Here is a 21,234-nt window from a genome sequence, read left to right as displayed (position 1 = left end):
TGTTAAATGTTGCCTGAGCGGACAGTAATACTGTGTTTACTACTGAATAACCTCCTCCTCACCCTCAACTCCGGTTCATCCTTTCCCAAGAGAGACAGAGGAGCATCATTGGCTAATGGCTACACTACACTCATGGTACACTCTTAGAAAAAAAAGGTGCTACTGCGGTCTAAGGCACTGCTGTGTCACAGCCGGCCATGACCGGGAGTCCCATAGGGCAGCGCACAATTGGCCCAGCGTCGTCCGGGTTAGGGGTGGGTTTGGCCGGGGGGCTTTCCTTGGCTCTACGCGCTCTAGTGACTCCTTGTGGCGGGCCGGGTGCCTGCAAGCTGACTTCAGTCATCAGTTGAACAGTGTTTCCTACGACACATTGGTGCGGCTGGCATCTGGGTTAAGCGAGCAGGTGTAGGGTCATGGCTTGAAGGGTCATGTTTCGGAGGACGTATGACTCGAGCTTCGCCTCTTCCGAGCCCATTGGGGAGTTGCAGCGATGAGACAAGATCGTAACTACATTTTACATTTACATTAACTACCAATTGGATATCATGAAATTGGGGAGAAAAAGCGGGTACAAAAAATAAGAACAAAATAAAAGTGCTATCTAGACCCTAAAAGGGCTCTTCGGCTGTCTCCATAGGAGAACCCTTTGAAGAACCCCTTTGGTTTCAGGTAGAACCCTTTTGAGTTCCACATAGAACCCTTTCCTGGAACCAAAGGGGTTCTCCTATGGGTTCTCCTATAGAGACAGCTGAAAAGCCCTTTTAGGGTCTAGATAGCACTTTTAAAGGGTTCTACCTGGAACCAAAAAGGGTTCTCCTATGGGGACAGCCGAAGAACCCTTTTTTCTAAGAGTGTACTAAAGAGTTCACTGGTGGAAACTCTCCTCAGTTATAAACAAAATACCCCAGTTGTGCTTCTGTTGAAGACGATGACAATGTTATGTAAACTATGAGGGGCCAGACTAGCGATGAGGAATGACTTTGTGTCGGTTGATAAACAGAAGATAGAATTCACACTGCTATGCTTGGAAAAACATTCTAAAAACATTTTTCAAAAGTGCTCCCTGGAATGACAAATATCAACAATCTAAAATGGTTGATAACTATCAACTGTGTAAAATGTTAAACTAAAAAGCATCCAGTGCCGTTTTGGACCATAAGGAACAGGTTAAGTGTATGAACGGCATATGGGATTTGTTGAAGGCCTAGTGAGTGACCGGAGGTATCCATAACACCTCACCTAAATGACTGCGTATCTTAATTCTCTATCTGGTGAAGAGCAACATAGCCCATTCCTTTCAATAAAAAACAAAAACAAATCAAATACAAATTCAGTAATCTTACATACAACAAGTGCTCTGTCTATCTCTCAGTGGTTCTTTGGCAGTTACGTCTACAGAACGTTCAGTAGCACATCCTCCTCCTCCTCTGTACGCGGTTTCAGTTCCCTATCTTGATCGCCCCAAAGTACGTCCCCTCTGGTTCAGGATCCAGCATCCAGGCATTGGACACATTAACAAACAGTCCATCCCCTTGCTGTAGCATCACCCCCCTGCCCTGCTGGGCACAGTACATGTTATACTGAGAGTTATTCCAGTGCATGGTGCTGCCTGTCTTCATCAGCACCACAGACTTGCTGGGCAGGGATGTGTGTTTCTCGTGGGAGATGTACTGGATGAGCTGGGCGTTGCTTACGTCCACGGCCTGGGGCGTGGCGATGGCGTGTTCAGGGGCACCGCCGGGCTCTGTCTCAGGTCCCAGGTCGTAGTAGCGGAAACAGGTCTTGGCGTAGACGGAGTACAGGCCTGGTTCGTCCACCAGGAGACGGCCGTCATGGTAACGCATCTTCTTCAGGTGGCCCTGCGCCTCGTCCCAATGGATCATAGCTGCTCTCAGCTCCCCTTCTGGAACAATACAAATACAACAGCCAATCAATTAAAGAATCAATCAGTCAGTTGATAAACTTATCAGTAATACAATCAGTCAATCAATCAATAAGTCAGTCAAAACTTCAATGATTATGTTATTAGTCAAATCTGTCAAAGAGACAGAATTTTATTTTCACCTTTGTACTGTATATTAGTATTGGTTGCAGTAGGCTAGTTCTAGCTGTAAGCTGCGGCTTACTGTTGGCTTTTGCTATGGGCTTACTCTTCACGTAGTCCATAGTTGCTCTGATTGGTAGATGAGCTGACGGAAGCATCTCCCTCCCCTGGTTCTTGCAGCGTTGTCTGCCTTTCCTCGGGTCCTTCAGGGCGTCGAACATGATGGGTTCCATCTGCACTTCCTGTGGAAATGGAAAGGGTCATCAACGGAACGCTACAATGCATGTCAGAGCAGGGTGGACAATGAGAGCTTGGGAACTCTGGTATCAACAGTAGTTTTAATGACCTGTTCAAACAAAGCAGTCACTCAAAGAACGCTTGATAGTGCTGGGTCATTTTGTAGTGTAGCTTGTAGAATAGTTTGACAAATTCAGAGAGAGTGAGTGACCGCTAAAGTTCTTATCAGGCTTGAAAATTCGAGTCCATGAGCTGATGCCCGAGCCCAGGCCCGGCCCAACATCACAGAAATGAAATGAGCCCAACCCCCCCCCCCCAAAAAAAAGCCAGATTCCTAGACAGTATCTTGATTTAAACTGGTGTTGAGAACAATGCGGCGGAGGCGGATGGCAGCAGAGTGAGGAGACGAGGAAACAGCCATCAATAAAATACAATTGTATTGGTCGAGTACAAAGTTTAGCAGGTATTATTATTATTATTATTATGATAATAATAATAATAATAATAATAATAATAATAAGCCATTTAGCAGATGCTTTTATCCAAAGCGACTTACAGTCATATATAAATCTACAAGAAAGTGTGTGCCCTCAGGCCTGGACGGAAGCAAAAGTAATTCCGCTACCAAAGAATAGTAAAAACCCCTTCACTGACTCAAATAGCCGACCAATCAGCCTGTTACCATCCCTTAGTAAACAAATACAATGCTACAGACTTTCACCATGCTTATAGGGAAGGACATTCAACAAGCACGTCACTTACAGAAATGACTGATTATTGGCTGAGAGAAATTTATGATAAAAATATTGTGGGAGCAGTTTTTTTAGACTTCAGTGTGGCTTTTGACATTATCGATCATAGTCTGCTGATGGAAAAACTTGTGTTATGGCTTTACACCCTCTGCTATATTGTGGATAAAGAGTTACCTGTCTAACAGAACACAGAGGGTGTTCTTTAAATGGAAGCCTCTCTAACATAATCCAGGTAGATTCAGGAATTCCCCAGGGCAGCTGTCTAGGCCACTTACTTTTTTCAATCTTTACTAATGACATGCTACTGGCCTTGAGTAAAGCCAGTGTGTCTATGTTTGCGCATACTCAACACTATACACGTCAGCTACTACAGCGAGTGAAATCACTGCAACACTTAACAAAGAGCTGCAGTTAGTTTCAGAATGGGTGGCAAGGAATAAGTTAGTCCTAAATACTTCAAAAACTAAAAGCATTGTATTTGAGACAAATCATTCACTAAAACCTAAACCTCAACTAAATCTTGTAATAAATCATGTAGAAATTGAGCAAGTTGAGGTGACTAAACTGCTTGGAGTAAACCTGGATTGTAAATTGTCATGGTCAAAACATGTTGATACAACAGTCGCTACAGTGCCTTGCAAAAGTATTCATCCCCCTTGGCGTTTTTCCTATTTTGTTGCATTACAACCTGTAATTTAAATAGATTTTTATTTGGATTTCATGTAATGGACATACAGTGAGGGAAAAAAGTATTTTATCCCCTGCTGATTTTGAAAGTTTGCCCACTGACAAAGACATGATCAGTCTATAATTTTAATGGTAGGTTTATTTGAACAGTGAGAGACAGAATAACAACAACAAAATCCAGAAAAACGCATATAAAAAAAAATATTAATTGATTTGCATTTTAAATGAGGGAAATAAGTATTTGACCCCTCTGCAAAACATGACTTAGTACTTGGTGGCAAAACCCTTGTTGGCAATCACAGAGGTCAGACGTTTCTTGTAGTTGGCCACCAGGTTTGCACACATCCCAGTAGGGATTTTGTCCCACTCCTCTTTGCAGATCTTCTGCAAGTCATTAAGGTTTCGAGCCTGACGTTTGGCAACTCGAACCTTCAGCTCCCTCCACAGATTTTCTATGGGATTAAAGTCTGGAGACTGGCTAGGCCACTCCAGGACCTTAATGTGCTTCTTCTTGAGCCACTCCTTTGTTGCCTTGGCTGTGTATTTTGGGTCATTGTCATGCTGGAATACCCATCCACGACCCATTTTCAATGCCCTGGCTGAGGGAAGGAGGTTCTCACCCAAGATTTGACGGTACATGGCCCCGTCCATCATCCCTTTGATGCAGTGAAGTTGTCCTGTCCCCTTAGCAGAAAAACACCCCCAAAGCATAATGTTTCCACCTCCATGTTTGACGGTGGGGATGGTGTTATTGGGGTCATAGGCAGCATTCCTCCTCCTCCAAACACGGCGAGTTGAGTTGATGCCAAAGAGCTCAATTTTGGTCTCATCTGACCACAACACTTTCACCCAGTTCTCCTCTGAATCATTCAGATGTTCATTGGCAAACTTCAGACGGCCCTGTATATGTGCTTTCTTGAGCAGGGGGACCATGCAGGCGCTGTAGGATTTCAGTCCTTCACGGTGTAGTGTGTTACCAATTGTTTTCTTGGTGACTATGGTCCCAGCTGCCTTGAGATCATTGACAAGATCCTCCCGTGTAGTTCTGGGCTGATTCCTCACCGTTCTCATGATCATTGCAACTCCACGAGGTGAGATATTGCATGGAGCCCCAGGCCGAGGGAGATTGACAGGTCTTTTGTGTTTCTTCCATTTGCGAATAATCGCACCAGCTGTTGTCACCTTCTCACCAAGCTGCTTGGCGATGGTCTTGCAGCCCATTCCGGCCTTGTGTAGGTCTACAATCTTGTCCCTGACATCCTTGGAGAGCTCTTTGGTTTTGGCCATGGTGGAGAGTTTGGAATCTGATTGATTGATTGCTTCTGTGGACAGGTGTCTTTTATACAGGTAACAAGCTGAGATTAGGACCACTCCCTTTAAGAGTGTGTGCTCCTAATCTCAGCTCGTTACCTGTATAAAAAGACACCTGGGAGACAGAAATCTTTCTGATTGAGAGGGGGTCAAATACTTATTTCCCTCATTAAAATGCAAATCAATTTATACCATTTTTGACATGCGTTTTTCTGGATTTTTTTGTTATTCTGTCTCTCACTGTTCAAGTAAACCTACCATTAAAATTATAGACTGATAATTTTTTTTGCCAGTGGGCAAACGTACAAAATCAGCAGGGGATCAAATACTTTTTTCCCCTCACTGTACACAAAATAGTCCAAATTGGTGAAGTAAAATGAAAAAAAATTACTTGTTTCAAAAAAATTTATAAGATAAATAACGGAAAAATGGTGCGTGCATATGTATTCACCCCCTTTGCTATGAAGCCCCTAAATAAGATCTGGTGCAACCAATTACCTTCAGACGTCACATAATTAGTTACGTGCAATCTAAGTGTCACATGATCTGTCACATGATCTCAGTATATATACACACCTGTTCTGAAAGGCCCCCCTCTAAGCAAGGGGCACCACCAAGCAAGTGGCACCATGAAGACCAAGGAGCTCTCCAAACAGGTCAGGGACAAAGTTGTGGAGAAGTACAGATCAGGGTTGGATTATAAAAAAAATATCCAAAACTTTGAACATCCCACGGAGCACCATTAAATCCATTATTAAAAAAATCGAAAGAATATGGCACCACAACAAACCTGCCAAGAGAGGGCCACCCACCAAAACCCACGGACCAGGCAAGGAGGGCATTAATCAGAGAGGCAACAAAGAGACCAAAGATAACCCTGAAGGAGCTGCAAAGCTCCACAGCGGAGATTGGAGTATCTGTCCATAGGACCACTTTAAGCCGTACACTCCACAAAGCTGGGCTTTATGGAAGAGTGGCCAGAAAAAACCCATTGCTTAAAGAAAAAATTTGCAAACACGTTTGGTGTTCACCAAAAGGCATGTTGGAGACTCCCCATACATATGGAAGAAGGTACTCTGGTCAGATGAGACTAAAATGCAGCTTTTTGGCCATCAAGGAAATTGCTATGTCTGGCGCAAACCCAACACCTCTCATCACCCCGAGAACACCATCCCACAGTGAAGTATGGAGGCGGCAGCATCATGCTGTGGGGATGTTTTTCCCCTCGGCAGAGACTGGGAAACTGGTCAGAATTGAAGTAATGATGGATGGTGCTAAATACAGGGCCATTCTTGCGGGAAACCTGTTTCAGTCTTCCAGAGATTTGAGACTGGGATGGAGGTTCACCTTCCAGCAGGACATTGACCCTAAGCATACTGCTAAAGCAACACTTGAGTGGTTTAAGGGGAAACATTTAAATGTCTTGGAATGGCCTAGTCAAAGCCCAGACCTCAATCCAATTGAGAATCTGTGGTATGACTTATAGATTGCTGTACACCAGCGGATCCCATCCAACTTGAAGGAGCTGGAGCAGTTTTGCCTTGAAGAATGGGCAAAAATCCCAGTGGCTAGATGTGACAAGCTTATAGAGACATACCTCAAGAGACTTGCAGCTGTAATTGCTGCAAAAGGTGGCTCTACAAAGTATTGACTTTGGGGGGGGGGGGGGGGGGTGAATAGTTATGCACGCTCAAGTTCTGTTTTGTTGTCTTATTTCATGTTTGTTTCACAAAAAACAATATTTTGCATCTTCAAAGTGGTGGGCATGTTGTGTAAATCAAATTTAAATTGTAAATCCATTTTAATTCCAGGTTGTAAGGCAACAAAATAGGAAAAATGCCAAGGGGGGTGGGTGAATACTTTCGCGAGCCACATTAAGATGGGGAGAAGTCCATAATAAAGCGCTACTCTGCCTTTTTAACAACACTATCAACAAGGCAGGTCCTACAGGCTCTAGTTTTGTTGCACCTGGACTACTGTTCAGTCGTGTGGTCAGGTGCCACAAAGAGGGACCACGGAAAATAACAATTGGCTCAGAACAGGGCAGCACGGCTGGCCCGTAAATGTACACGGAGAGCTAACATGAATACATCTTATGGCTCAAAGTGGAAGAGAGATTGACTTCATCACTACTAGTTTCTGTAAGAAGTGTTGACATGCTGAATGCACCGAGGTGTCTGTTTAAACTACTAGCACACAGCTCGGACACCCATGCATACCCCACAAGACATGGCACCAAAGCTCTCTTCACAATCCCAGAGTCAAGAACAGACTATACAGTACTACATAGAGCCATGAGATTGAAAAAACAGATACAGTGGGGGAAAAAAGTATTTAGTCAGCCACCAATTGTGCAAGTTCTCCCACTTAAAAAGATGAGAGAGGCCTGTAATTTTCATCATAGGTACACGTCAACTATGACAGACAAAATGAGATTTTTTTTCTCCAGAAAATCACATTGTAGGATTTGTAATGAATTTATTTGCAAATTATGGTGGAAAATAAGTATTTGGTCACCTACAAACAAGCAAGATTTCTGGCTCTCACAGACCTGTAACTTCTTCTTTAAGAGGCTCCTCTGTCCTCCACTTGTTACCTGTATTAATGTCACCTGTTTGAACTTGTTATCAGTATAAAAGACACCTGTCCACAACCTCAAACAGTCACACTCCAAACTCCACTATGGCCAAGACCAAAGAGCTGTCAAAGGACACCAGAAACAAAATTGTAGACCTGCACCAGGCTGGGAAGACTGAATCTGCAATAGGTAAGCAGCTTGGTTTGAAGAAATCAACTGTGGGAGCAATTATTAGGAAATGGAAGACATACAAGACCACTGATAATCTCCCTCGATCTGGGGCTCCACACAAGATCTCACCCCGTGGGGTCAAAATGATCACAAGAACGGAGAGCAAAAATCCCAGAACCACACAGGGGGACCTAGTGAATGACCTGCAGAGAGCTGGGACCAAAGTAACAAATCCTACCATCAGTAACACACTACGCCGCCAGGGACTCAAATCCTGCAGTGCCAGATGTGTCCCCCTGCTTAAGCCAGTACATGTCCAGGCCCGTCTGAAGTTTGCTAGAGTGCATTTGGATGATCCAGAAGAGGATTGGGAGAATGTCATATGGTCAGATGAAACCAAAATATAACTTTTTGGTAAAAACTCAACTCGTCGTGTTTGGAGGACAAAGAATGCTGAGTTGCATCCAAAGAACACCATACCTACTGTGAAGCATGGGGGTGGAAACATCATGCTTTGGGGCTGTTTTTCTGCAAAGGGACAAGGACGACTGATCCGTGTAAAGGAAAGAATGAATGGGGCCATGTATTGTGAGATTTTGAGTGAAAACCTCCTTCCATCAGCAAGGGCATTGAAGATTAAATGTGGCTGGGTCTTTCAGCATGACAATGATCCCAAACACACCGCCCGGGCAACGAAGGAGTGAAGCATTTCAAGGTCCTGGAGTGGCCTAGCCAGTCTCCAGATCTCAACCCCATAGAAAATCTTTGGAGGGAGTTGAAAGTCTGTGTTGCCCAGCGACAGCCCCAAAACATCACTGCTCTAGAGGAGATCTGCATGGAGGAATGGGCCAAAATACCAGCAACAGTGTGTGAAAACCTTGTGAAGACTTACAGAAAACGTTTGACCTGTGTCATTGCCAACAAAGGGTATATAACAAAGTATTGAGAAACTTTTGTTATTGACCAAATACTTATTTTCCACCATAATTTGCAAATAAATTCATTAAATATCCTACAATGTGATTTTCTGGATGAAAAAAAATTCTCATTTTGTCTGTCATAGTTGACGTGTACCTATGATGAAAATTACAGGCCTCTCTCATCTTTTTAAAGTGGGAGAACTTGCACAATTGGTGGCTGACTAAATACTTTTTCCCCCCCACTGTAGCATGCCATAATGCAGCCTAAATCAAGTGTATTATTTTGCCTTTGACTCACGTAGTAGCCTTATATAATCTATCCACCATCGAGCTGTGAGAGTGCATCCTGTTTTATCTGCCTTAATGTAACGTATCCTACTTCAATATAACCAATCAATCATTACATTTGTCATTACACAGCATATGAGTCATTCATGCCTTTAAATAAAATAAAGCATTTTATTTTTTAATGAAATAACAAAGGGAGCCTTGAATAATTAAACACTAAATAAATTAAAAAACAATTTGAATAAATGTTCAAAAGCCCTGTGTTTTGAATGCATGTTTGATTAGGAAAACATTTGGATCAGTTATGGGTCTACTTTTGATAGTCCAGCAAGGCACAGTCCTAGGGTGTATTTTGTTAGTGCCTTCAGAAAGTATTCATACCCCTTTACTTATTCCACATTTTGTTGTGTTACAACCTGAATTCAAAATGGATTAAATAGATTTTGTCTCACCCATCTACACACAATACCCCATAATGACAAAGTGAAAACATGTTTTTAAAAATGTTAGCAAATTTATTGAAAATGAAAGAAAACAGAAAACACCCCCCTGAGTCAATAGATGTTAAAATCACCTTTGGCAGCGATTACAGCTGTGAGTCTTTCTGGGTAAGTCTCAAGAGCTTTGCACACCTGGATTGTACAATATTAGCACTTTATTTATTATTCTTCAAGCTCTGTCAAGTTGGTGTTGATCATTGCTAAACAACCATTTTCAAGCCTTGCCATAGATTTTCAAGCCGATTTAAGTCAAAACTGTAACTAGGCCACTCAGGAACATTCAATGTCATCCAGTGTATATTTGGCTTGTGTTTTAGGTTATTGTCCTGCTGAAAGGTGAATTTGTCTCCCAGTGTCTGTTGGAAAACAGACTGAACCAGGTTTTCCTCTAGGATTTTGCCTGTGCTTAGCTCTATTCCATTTATATTATCAACAAAAAAGAAACTCCCTAGTCCTTGCCGATGACAAGCATACCGATAAAATGATGCAGCCACCACCATGCTTGAAAATATGAAGAGTGGTACTCAGTGATGTGTTGGATTTGCCCCAAACATAATGTTTTGTATTCAGGACAAAAAGTTAATTTCTTTGCCACATTTTTTACAGTTTTATTTCAGTGCCTTATTGGAAACAGGATGCATGTTTTGGAATTGTTTTATCTTTTACTTCCTTCTTTTCACTTGGTCATTTAGGTTAGTATTGTGGAGTAACTACAACGTTGTTGATCCATCCTCAGTTTTCTCCTATCACAGCCATTAAATCAATGAAATTCAATCAATCAATCAAATGTATTTATAAAGCCCTTTTTACATCAGCAGATGTCACAAAGTGCTTATACAGAAACCCAGCCTAAAATTCCAAACAGCAAGCAATGCAGATGTAGAAGCACGGTGGCAAGGAAAAACTCCCTAGAAAAGGCAGGAAACTCCAGTAGGAAGAACCCTAGAGAGGAACCAGGCTCTGAGGGGTGGCCATTATAAGAGTACATGGCCATTAAGGCCAGATAGTTTTAAACACATCTTGAAGAACAATGTAACTGTTTTAAAGTCACCATTGGCCTCATGGTGAAATCCCTGAGCGGTTTCCTTCCTCTCCAGCAACTGAGTTAGCAAGGACGCCTGTATCTTTGTAGTGACTGGGTGTATTGATACACCATCCAAAGTGTAATTAATAACTTCACCATGCTCTAAGGGATATTCAACGTCTGCTTTTTTTATTTTTACCCATCTACCAATAAGTGCCCTTCTTTGCGGGGCATTGGAAAACCCTCCTGGTCTTAATTGTATGTGTGGGGTACAGAGATGAGGTAGTCATTCAAAAATCATGTTAAACCCTATTATTGCACACAGAGAGTCCATGCAACTTATTATGTGACTTGTTAAACACATTTCTACTCCTGAACGTATTTAGGCTTTCCATAACAAAGGGGTTGAATACTTATTGACTCAAGACATTTCAGCGTTTCATTTCTAGTGAATGTGTAAAAATGTCTAAAAACAGAATTCCACTTTGACATTATGGGGTATTGTGTGTAGGCCAGTGACACACAATCTCAATTTAATCCATTTTAAATTCAGGCTGTAACACAAAATGTGGAAGAAGTCAAGTGGTGTCAATACTTTCTGAAGGCGCTGTATCGGCATTAATAACAGATGCCATTGGAATATGGGCTTCTCCTGATACGGAGATACGCTGCCTGTCATGGTCTCATGGATCATCATTCTCCCGAGTGCACTCCAGCCTATGCGAATCGCTAAATTGAAACATTTCAAATCATCAGAAAAATAAGTTTCATCATGGCCACAAATTGCTCTGGCCCAGCCAATATTGGAATCCTGGCACCGCTAGTGTCTGCAGCTGCTGCGGCTGAGAGAGAGCCGTAGTAGGCTAAAAGGTGCGCAGACACGCAGTTTTTTTATTTTCTTAATACAGCACGGCAAGCCCAAAACCCGCCCAGCCCGAATCAATTCACAGAATTTGAGGCCTGGACTGCCATAAGGTTCGAGCTGAGAATGAGAACTCTAGTGACCGCAAACCTCTATCTAGAAGTGATTTATCGTTAGCCCAATCATAATACTTTCTAAGCAGTTGCTAGTGCCACATATTTCAACCAATGCTTATTTAATTGTCTATTTTAATTATAGCTTATGCTGAGTGTGTACACGCGTGCATGTACAGTAGGTGTGTTTCCCACATACCTTCCATTAGTTCTGCCTAGTGAACCTCTAAGCCCGGAGCTCTGAGTTGTGAGGAGCACCATAAATTGTGGTCTGGTTCTGGGACCCTAGGGCTGCTGGGTAATGTCACCTGTCAGATGGCTGTTCCTTTCACAGTTCTGGCACCACTTCTAAATCTGATTAGATTCACCCCTGGAGTGGTGCGATGACATGTGTATCCCCAGTCTGAGCTACAGTACATAGACTGGAGACAAGACGCAGCACATGGAGCAAAACACAGTCTCAATGCAAGTAAACAGACTGCATGCCTGCCTGCCTCACTGAACGGGTTCCATGTGAAAACCTACTGTCTGCTAGAGACACTTACTTCCAGAACAGAGACATCCTGTAGATGTTTCAACTTGTTTTATAATTTCAGTATAATTTCCCACATTATGATCAGCCCTAGTATGCCTGAAATGTCATCTCCTCTTTACCTCGAGCCAATAAATACAATTAAATACCAAAAACAGAAGTGAAGTGTTGACTTGAACACTGTTAAAGATTGTTCTTAAATTACCTGAAAACCACAAATACACACACAACACCTCTGAATAGGAATGGCACAGAACATTTAATTTAAAATAGACTATTGCCCTGGAATGATCATCACTGTGGTTTGCAGCACCATTAATGCACCTGTATAACACTAATATTAAGTATTGTATATTTACTCACAAAACAGGAGCAGACAGACTTGTACAATGTTCAGTCCAAGATCAGTCTCTCTTCCAAAAACAATTTGCTGTGTAAACATGTTTATATAAAAGTGGTTTAGAATTAGACAGGGTAAACAAGTTTGGCCAAGGCTACGGAGAAATCACGAACTAACTCCCCCCTGGCCCCACAATCTGGCATTTAGCTTTGATTTGTGGTGAGACACTCGACCACCTCATACCTCCTTACCAGGAAGAGAGGATTATGTTCGCGAGAAAGCTACAGAGCTACAGAGAATTGGCTCAGGCTGGGGTTGTAACTGTTTTACTGCAGGACTGTAGTTATCCACTCCAGTGATGCACTGTATTATTCTATTGTATCACCTTTCACCCAGTTCAGTCCACTGTCCAATAGACTACAGCCATGAGTCATCCGTTCCAACCCATTGAGCTCTGAGTATCCTATGCTCTCTGACCCTCCCGCCATCAGGCTGACCACAGGTCCATAGCAGCCAGCCCACTGTAGGCCTAATCTGTCTGGATCCTGCCTCAAATCAAAGAGCACTTAACAAAGGCAAACATGAGATGTGACAGCTCTTAATAATGCCTGCTCTTTAACAAACCCACTCATTTGTCAGCAAAGTAACACTGGTCCCAGGGAAGACTATCACAATGCACTCACACACATCTCAGGGCAGGCTCTATGATAACACACAGGGAGCCAAACGGACCTGTCAGCCTCACACCTCATAAAGCCTAGAGCAGGGTTCACTCTGCAGCCTGGAGCCAGGAGGCTGGAGCAGGGTTGAGACTACAACATGGGAACCATCCCACTCCGAGATGTTAGTCTGATGACACAGAGGCATCCTCAGTCCAAGGCAGAGCAGAGACAGCAGAGCAGAGTGGGTGGTTTGTCTAAGCACTCCTCGGGGCAACAAGGGCAAATTCAAAATACATTATGGGAAACTAAACACAGCTAAGCAAAGCAGAGCGGATTCCTTTCATTCTGTGTTGTTTTAATTCCTGGAAAGATTCTGCTGTTGCCAGGGGAAACCTGTGCCAGCGAGATGGCGGAATGTTCCAAAAAGGATTTACAGACCCCAACAATGGTGCATTCCGCCGCGACCACTCTTCGACGCCACTGTTACTGATGAGCGAAGATTACTCAAGGCACACACACATACGTATGCTATGCCATTGTTACTGATGAGTGAAGGTTACTCAGGACACTTAGCAATCACCAACGCCAAACCATGACATCATTTGATTGGTGCCCCATGTACAATACAGTAAACTACAGGCAAATCTGACTCCAGGCCTACCCCCCAATCCTCACTTTATTAGGGAGATGAAACATATCTGACCCCTGATCAGTGGGTAGGGACTGTGAGCATGGCTTGACCTCTCTACAGGCTCCTGACCACACTGAGGTTAGGGTTTGAAGCTGGGTTTGGCTTAGGGTGTAAATTTGCTGTGGTATGCACAAATACAGAACCATGGGAAAAGCACGACTAAGCACACATTTTAGAATGGGTAACTTTGTTTTGGTTTTAATATAGATGTTGTTTCACCATGCTTTTAAAGTTTTACCACCCCATGCTGATAATACTGTTCATTCCTGGATGCAAATCATAGGAGGAAATGCTTACCAGGTGTAATCTGTTATAGTAACACCTTTTTCCCTTGGTGAAATACAGTAGTTTGCCCTAGCTATTGATATTCTGGTTTGACCAAATAGGACTGCATAGGCTAACTCACATACAGGACAAAGCTGTTTCGTGTCAAAGAATCAATGAATGAAGCCAAAAAGGAAACTGCTTTGGAATTGATATCCTGTAGATACTGTAATCTGATAAAATACTGTAATCTGATTTACTTCGAAATGGCAATTACCTTTTTTATTACAGTGGGGGAAAAAAGTATGTAGTCAGCCACCGATTGTGCAAGTTCTCCCACTTAAAAAGATGAGAGAGGCCTGTAATTTTCATCATAGGTACACGTCAACTATGACAGACAAATTGAGATTTTTTCTCTCCAGAAAATCACATTGTAGGATTTTTAATGAATTTATTTGCAAATTATGGTGGAAAATAAGTATTTGGTCACCTACAAACAAGCAAGATTTCTGGCTCTCACAGACCTGTAACTTCTTCTTTAAGAGGCTCCTCTGTCCTCCACTCGTTACCTGTATTAATGGCACCTGTTTGAACTTGTTATCAGTATAAAAGACACCTGTCCACAACCTCAAACAGTCACACTCCAAACTCCACTATGGCCAAGACCAAAGAGCTGTCAAAGGACACCAGAAACAAAATTGTAGACCTGCACCAGGCTGGGAAGACTGAATCTGCAATAGGTAAGCAGCTTGGTTTGAAGAAATCAACTGTGGGAGCAATTATTAGGAAATGGAAGACATACAAGACCACTGATAATCTCCCTCGATCTGGGGCTCCACGCAAGATCTCACCCTGTGGGGTCAAAATGATCACAAGAACGGTGAGCAAAAATCCCAGAACCACACAGGGGGACCTAGTGAATGACCTGCAGAGAGCTGGGACCAAAGTAACAAAGCCTACCATCAGTAACACACTACGCCGCCAGGGACTCAAATCCTGCAGTGCCAGATGTGTCCCCCTGCTTAAGCCAGTACATGTCCAGGCTCGTCTGAAGTTTGCTAGAGTGCATTTGGATGATCCAGAAGAGGATTGGGAGAATGTCATATGGTCAGATGAAACCAAAATATAACTTTTTGGTAAAAACTCAACTCGTCGTGTTTGGAGGACAAAGAATGCTGAGTTGCATCCAAAGAACACCATACCTACTGTGAAGCATGGGGGTGGAAACATCATGCTTTGGGGCTGTTTTTCTGCAAAGGGACCAGGACGACTGATCCGTGTAAAGGAAAGAATGAATGGGGCCATGTATCGTGAGATTTTGAGTGAAAACCTCCTATCAGCAAGGGCATTGAAGATGAAACGTGGCTGGGTCTTTCAGCATGACAATGATCCCAAACACACCGCCCGGGCAACGAAGGAGTGGCTTCGTAAGAAGCATTTCAAGGTCCTGGAGTGGCCTAGCCAGTCTCCAGATCTCAACCCCTTAGAAAATCTTTGGAGGGATTTGAAAGTGTCTGTGTTGCCCAGCGACAGCCCCAAAACATCACTGCTCTAGAGGAGATCTGCATGGAGGAATGGGCCAAAATACCAGCAACAGTGTGTGAAAACCTTGTGAAGACTTACAGAAAACGTTTGACCTGTGTCATTGCCAACAAAGGGTATATAACAAAGTATTGAGAAACTTTTATTGACCAAATACTTATTTTCCACCATAATTTGCAAATAAATTCATTAAAAATCCTACAATGTGATTTTCTGGATTTGTTTTTTCTCATTTTGTCTGTCATAGTTGACGTGTACCTATGATGAAAATTACAGGCCTCTCTCATCTTTTTAAGTGGGAGAACTTGCACAATTGGTGGCTGACTAAATACTTTTTTCCCCCACTGTATACCAAATTGTGTAACTAAATAACATCTGATATAAGATTGTAAAATAAAGTATAACCCAACAATCTCTGAGCTTTAATGACAAACATAGGCCTATTCATTGTACCTTACCAGGAAGTACAGAACAGTACAGTAAAAACCCTCTAATGTGGACCAATGAGAGTACTGGTTATTATGATCAGACAGGGGTCGACTCACCTCCATTAGCTGCTGCGGGGCGGAGGAGAGATCGACCTGGAAACAGAAACACAGGCATTAGGAAGACACATATTACCTAACAATCCCCTTAATTTATCAGAGTAAAACAGACACAGTTTGTTGACAGGGAGCCTCAAGCGTGTCACAATTCACTGACTGAAACCTGGAAGACCTACTCTGACATTTAGTGACTGCTTGGCAGGCAGTGTATCCATAGATTAGAGGTGCCAGTTCTCTGTTCTGGTCAGCACCAGGCCTCTTCAACTATTGCCCATAACCATACCCATTCCCATCCCTATACCCCAATCTAGAACCAGATGTCCTGTACATCCTGGTCTATCAGCTCCTCAGAGTCTGATGAGTGTTTAGAAACAGCCTAGAGCAGCACATTCCTCCTGAGGCATGGTGCTGTGCTGCCTCCTGCTCCCCCATCAGATACAGTAACTCCTACAGGTGTTCAGACAGGGGGAGTGGTGTAGTGCCAATATCTGGGGCCTACTATATCATGAGTCACCTCAAAGTGCTACCATATGGGCTGTCATCGGGAAGATTGTTTGTTTATTCAGAGAACGGCTCAGTGTCTCTTTTTCCCTTCACTTAGTAGAGAGCTAATTCAGCTCAATCAGACGGTCCCTTACTCCAGGACCAAGTCAGGACAGTCTGAATGGGAGACTTTAATAGGTGGTTTGGTGGCTCACAGCAAAGGTTCTCTCTGCATCCGTTTACCAACTCAATCTGGTCCTCGTGCCAAATACATCTCCCATTTTTACATTTAAGTCATTTAGCAAAAGCTCTTATCCAGATCGACTTACAGTAGTGAGTGCATAAATGTTCATACTTTTTCATACTGGGAATCAAACCCCCGTGGGAATCAAACCCACAACCCTGCCGTTGCAAGCGCAATGCTCTACCACCTGAACCATCTCTTAGGGCAGGAAATTGCAAGGGACATCACAATATGATATTATCACGATACTTAGGTGCCGATACGATATGTATTGCGATTCTCACAATTCTATATGTATTGTGATTCGATACTGTGATTTTATTGTGATTCGATGTTCCAAACATATTGCTCACTATATGGCTGCTGCAGAGACAAGAGAGCCATGAGAAAAATTTGTTTTGATCAGTCATGGAAATAAAAGTGCTGAAAACAAATTGGCTCCCTATTTAAAAAGAAGATGGAGAACAAGCTATGAAGGAAAAAAGCTGGAGTTTTGATGCAGGCACAGCCAACTAGCGCAATGATATTGTTAAAACGATACATTGCCAAAAATAATATCCTGATATGTAAATGTATCGTTTTTTCCCCCCCATCACTACCATCTCTCTCCCTCTCTTTTTCTGCCGGTCTCCCGTTCTCTTTCTCTCCCTAACTCTATCTAGCTATATCTCATTCTCATCAATCCCCCCCTATCTCTGTCCTTCTCTCCGCCCCCCTCTCTCTCGCTCCTACTTGGGCTCGTCTCCAGGAGTTAACAAGCTCCCGACACACTACTGTGTTTATGCCAAAAGACAGGTCAAACCAATATTGACATTCTGCAGCAGGCTCTCTCCATACACACACACCCCATGCTGGGCTTCATTAGGCCTACGTGTGAAGACTGATGGAGCATCATGATGGAACTGAAATGTCTTCTTGTTGTTTGGCATGTTGAAACATGACTATCATTCAACTCTAGAAACCACCATAAAGCAATAATAACAACCCAGAAATAATGTTAATGCTGTCTTACACAAGACTGCTTGTGCAGGGTGATAGTGGTACATGACAGGTTAGCTACCTGACTGGCACTGAAGCAGATAAATATCACTGACATGTTATTCTGTCTCTCTCTGTGCTGAGGGCTCAATGGCTTGACTGGAGAAGACCTGGAGCTAAGAAAAGCTGATAAATATTTATATTGTGTATTGTTACTTTGGCAATACCAATGTGTAATTATTTCATGTCAATAAAGCATTTTTTAAATTTGGATTTGAATTTGAGAACAGTTAAACATCTTTAGGAGAGATTATTGGTTGGTTTTTAAAACCTCTTGGCTATAAACTGTTGCAGCCCACCTCCCCAAACTACATCATACACTTTAAGAAACATTTGTTTATTCTCCGTTTATGATTGATACATTTCCGACTGAAAACAGTAAATAACAGAGTAAACATGCCTGCTTAAGTAAAAACAGATGTATTTTACGAACAAGATTACTTGAATTAAATATTTATATAGGCTACACTATCCCCATTTGGCAACACTCACTATCGTTGTGAAAACGGGAGATTGCTTTGATAAGGTCTGTGACATGGAAAATACTGGCTTGCTGAAATAACTTACCTCCTTATCATCTGGGCAGACAATCTCATCAGTAGAGAAATATGCTATTTCAGAGCTGACAGCTGGTTTTACTATTGGGGACAAGTTCACAGAATTACCGCCACTTGGTGTCGAGAGCACAGATTGTTCAAAATGAAAGTGCTCGCGCACCTCAGCTGCAAGTTTTCAAGAAGTTGCGAGCCCAAACTGTATCCGCAAACCTGCAAGCTTGAATGACATTCAACCCTGTGCGCTTGAAACAGCAAAAGGCCATATGTTTGGGTATTCCAAAGCAATGCAAAGAACACAACTGTTTAATGTAGCCTACTTTTCACTCTCCATTTTAAACATAATATAAGTACATTTCAATTTAAAAACTGTGCAACAACTTTGCAGATTGTTCTACCCTATTGTCAGGTTGCTTGTTTAAAGTCTAACTTAAAGTAGCCACCCGCAAGTTCAAGATAAAATGCTGACGCGCACCTGTGCACATGTCGCAACTCGCAAGTGTGTCGCATAGTTCTGTTATCAGCCGTTGTGCGTCTTGAAAATGGTGTCTTACCTCTTGGAGATAACCTGTCAAGTGTAACAAGATCGCCACACTCGATGCAATCTGCAGCAATCCCATAATAGCCAGAGTAACGAATATAAAAGGTCTATAGGTCGGTTCCGAGCCATGGGACGGGTGGTAGCGGGGCTGAGCGCCCTCCATGTCGGCGTGGTTCCTCAGGTAGCCTCGGTAATCATTAGCTGCCATGATGAGTCCTGGTGCTCTAGATGAATAGACTACTCTCACTGGAAGGAAGGAAGTTCTGAACTTCTGATAGAGGAGAGCTATAAACAGTGGGTGGGCAGAAGACTAGCGGCTCCCTTTGTAGAGAGACAGCCAATCAGACGAAAGTGATATTTAGTCTGGTGTGTGTGTGCTACCCTTAAAGACAACGCTGTGCATACACACAAACATACACAGAACCATAACCGTACAGGACAGGTTAATCTAGACCGGGCTCTTTATAACACACAGCAGTTGCGGCGCGTCAAACCGCCTCCAGCCAAACGAGCAGTCACCTGATCATCTTTCCCCTCCCACCCAGATTGAATGATTGGCAAGGTGACATTTGCTAGATAAAAAAAAGAGATATGGCAGTTATAAGCACTTCATGGAGGTTTTATAATCATAGGAGTCTGGTAAAGTTATTTTTATGCTAAAATTTCCCTTGAAGAGTAAATGTAGCTGATGGACCTATAGCCTATACATTGAAGGAGAATAAAAAATATTTTTAAAAAATGCATTCAGCAGTATTTTTGTAATGGCATGGGGCCCCCATTGATTTTGTTATAATGTTTGAGTCACTCAGATAGCATAAGCCATGGCAAAATTGGTAGAATTGAAGGAAATTAGCTTTAAAACTGCACATTTTTCTCTCAGCCCATAGCAAAATGTGTAGAATCGCAGGAAAATAGCTTTAAAACTGCAAGCATTTCTCTCAGCCACATGGCAAAATGTGTAGAATTGCAGGAAATGTGCCTTTCTTGTCACTGTGGCCAATAGGAGGGCCTCTAAAATGTACAGTGCCTGATTTTGTGCCACTGACTTACATACAATAACCCATCATGTCAAAGTGGAATGTTTGGGGCAAATCCAACACAACACATATATTTTGAAGAATGGTGGTGGCTGCATCATGTTATGGGTATGCTTGTCATTGGCAAGGACTAGGGAGTTTTTGGGGGGATAAAAAGGAACGGAATAGAGCTAAGCACCCGTAAAATCCTAGAGGAAAACCTGGTTGAGTCTGCTTTCCAACACACTGGTAGACAAATTCACCTTTCAACAGGACAGTAACCTAAAACACAAGGTCAAATACAGTGGGGAGAACAAGTATTTGATACACAGCCGATTTTGCAGTTTTTCCTACTTACAAAGCATGTAGAGGTCTGTAATTTGTATCATAGGGGTACACTAACTGTGAGAGACAGAATCTAAAACAAAAATCCAGAAAATCACATTGTATGATTTTTAAGTAAATAATTTGCATTTTATTGCATGACATAAGTATTTGACACATCAGAAAAGCAGAACTTAATATTTGGTACAGAAACCTTTGTTTGCAATTACAGAGATCATACTTTTCCTGTAGGTCTTGACCAGGTTTGCACACACTGCAGCAGGGATTTTGGCCCACTCCTCCATACAGACCTTCTCCAGATCCTTCAGGTTTCGGGGCTGTCGCTGGGCAATACGGACTTTCAGCTCCCTCCAAAGATTTTCTATTGGGTTCAGGTCTGGAGACTGGCTAGGCCACTCCAGGACCTTGAGATGCTTCTTATGGAGCCACTCCTTAGTTGCCCTGGCTGTGTGTTTCGGGTCGTTGTCATGCTGGAAGACCCAGCCACGACCCATCTTCAATGCTCTTACTGAGGGAAGGAGGTTGTTGGCCAAGATCTCGCGATACATGGCCCCATCCATCCTCCCCTCTATACGGTGCAGTCGTTCTGTCCCCTTTGCAGAAAAGCATCCCCAAAGAATGATGTTTCCACCTCCATGCTTCACGGTTGGGATGGTGTTCTTGGGGTTGTACTCATTCTTCTTCTTCCTCCAAACACGGCGAGTGGAGTTTAGACCAAAAAGCTATATTTTTGTCTCATCAGACCACATTACCTTCTCCCATTCCTCCTCTGGATCATCCAGATGGTCATTGGAAAACTTCAGACGGGCCTGGACATGCGCTGGCTTGAGCAGGGGGACCTTGCGTGCACTGCAGGATTTTAATCCATGACGGCGTAGTGTGTTACTAATGGTTTTCTTTGAGACTGTGGTCCCAGCTCTCTTCAGGTCATTGACCAGATCCTGCCGTGT

General features: G+C 42.8%; 1 protein-coding gene across 1 annotated transcript; it reads right to left on the bottom strand.

The window, feature by feature from the left end:
* Window positions 1–1,222: 1,222 nt before the first annotated feature.
* LOC311129489 (tumor necrosis factor ligand superfamily member 11-like) lies at window positions 1,223–19,135 on the bottom strand. Its single transcript, XM_084161779.1, has 4 exons — window positions 18,937–19,135; window positions 16,064–16,099; window positions 2,151–2,286; window positions 1,223–1,903 (listed from the first exon to the last, which is right to left on the bottom strand). The coding sequence occupies exons 1-4, from the start codon at window positions 19,129–19,131 to the stop codon at window positions 1,440–1,442; spliced, it is 831 nt and encodes a 276-aa protein (XP_084017905.1). The 5' UTR covers window positions 19,132–19,135; the 3' UTR covers window positions 1,223–1,439.
* Between the last annotated feature and the right edge of the window lie 2,099 nt (window positions 19,136–21,234).

Source organism: Coregonus lavaretus (assembly GCF_964263955.1).
Source record: "Coregonus lavaretus genome assembly, chromosome: 5".
Taxonomy (NCBI): Eukaryota; Metazoa; Chordata; class Actinopteri; order Salmoniformes; family Salmonidae; genus Coregonus; species Coregonus lavaretus.
This window is presented reverse-complemented; position numbering and strand designations above follow the sequence as displayed.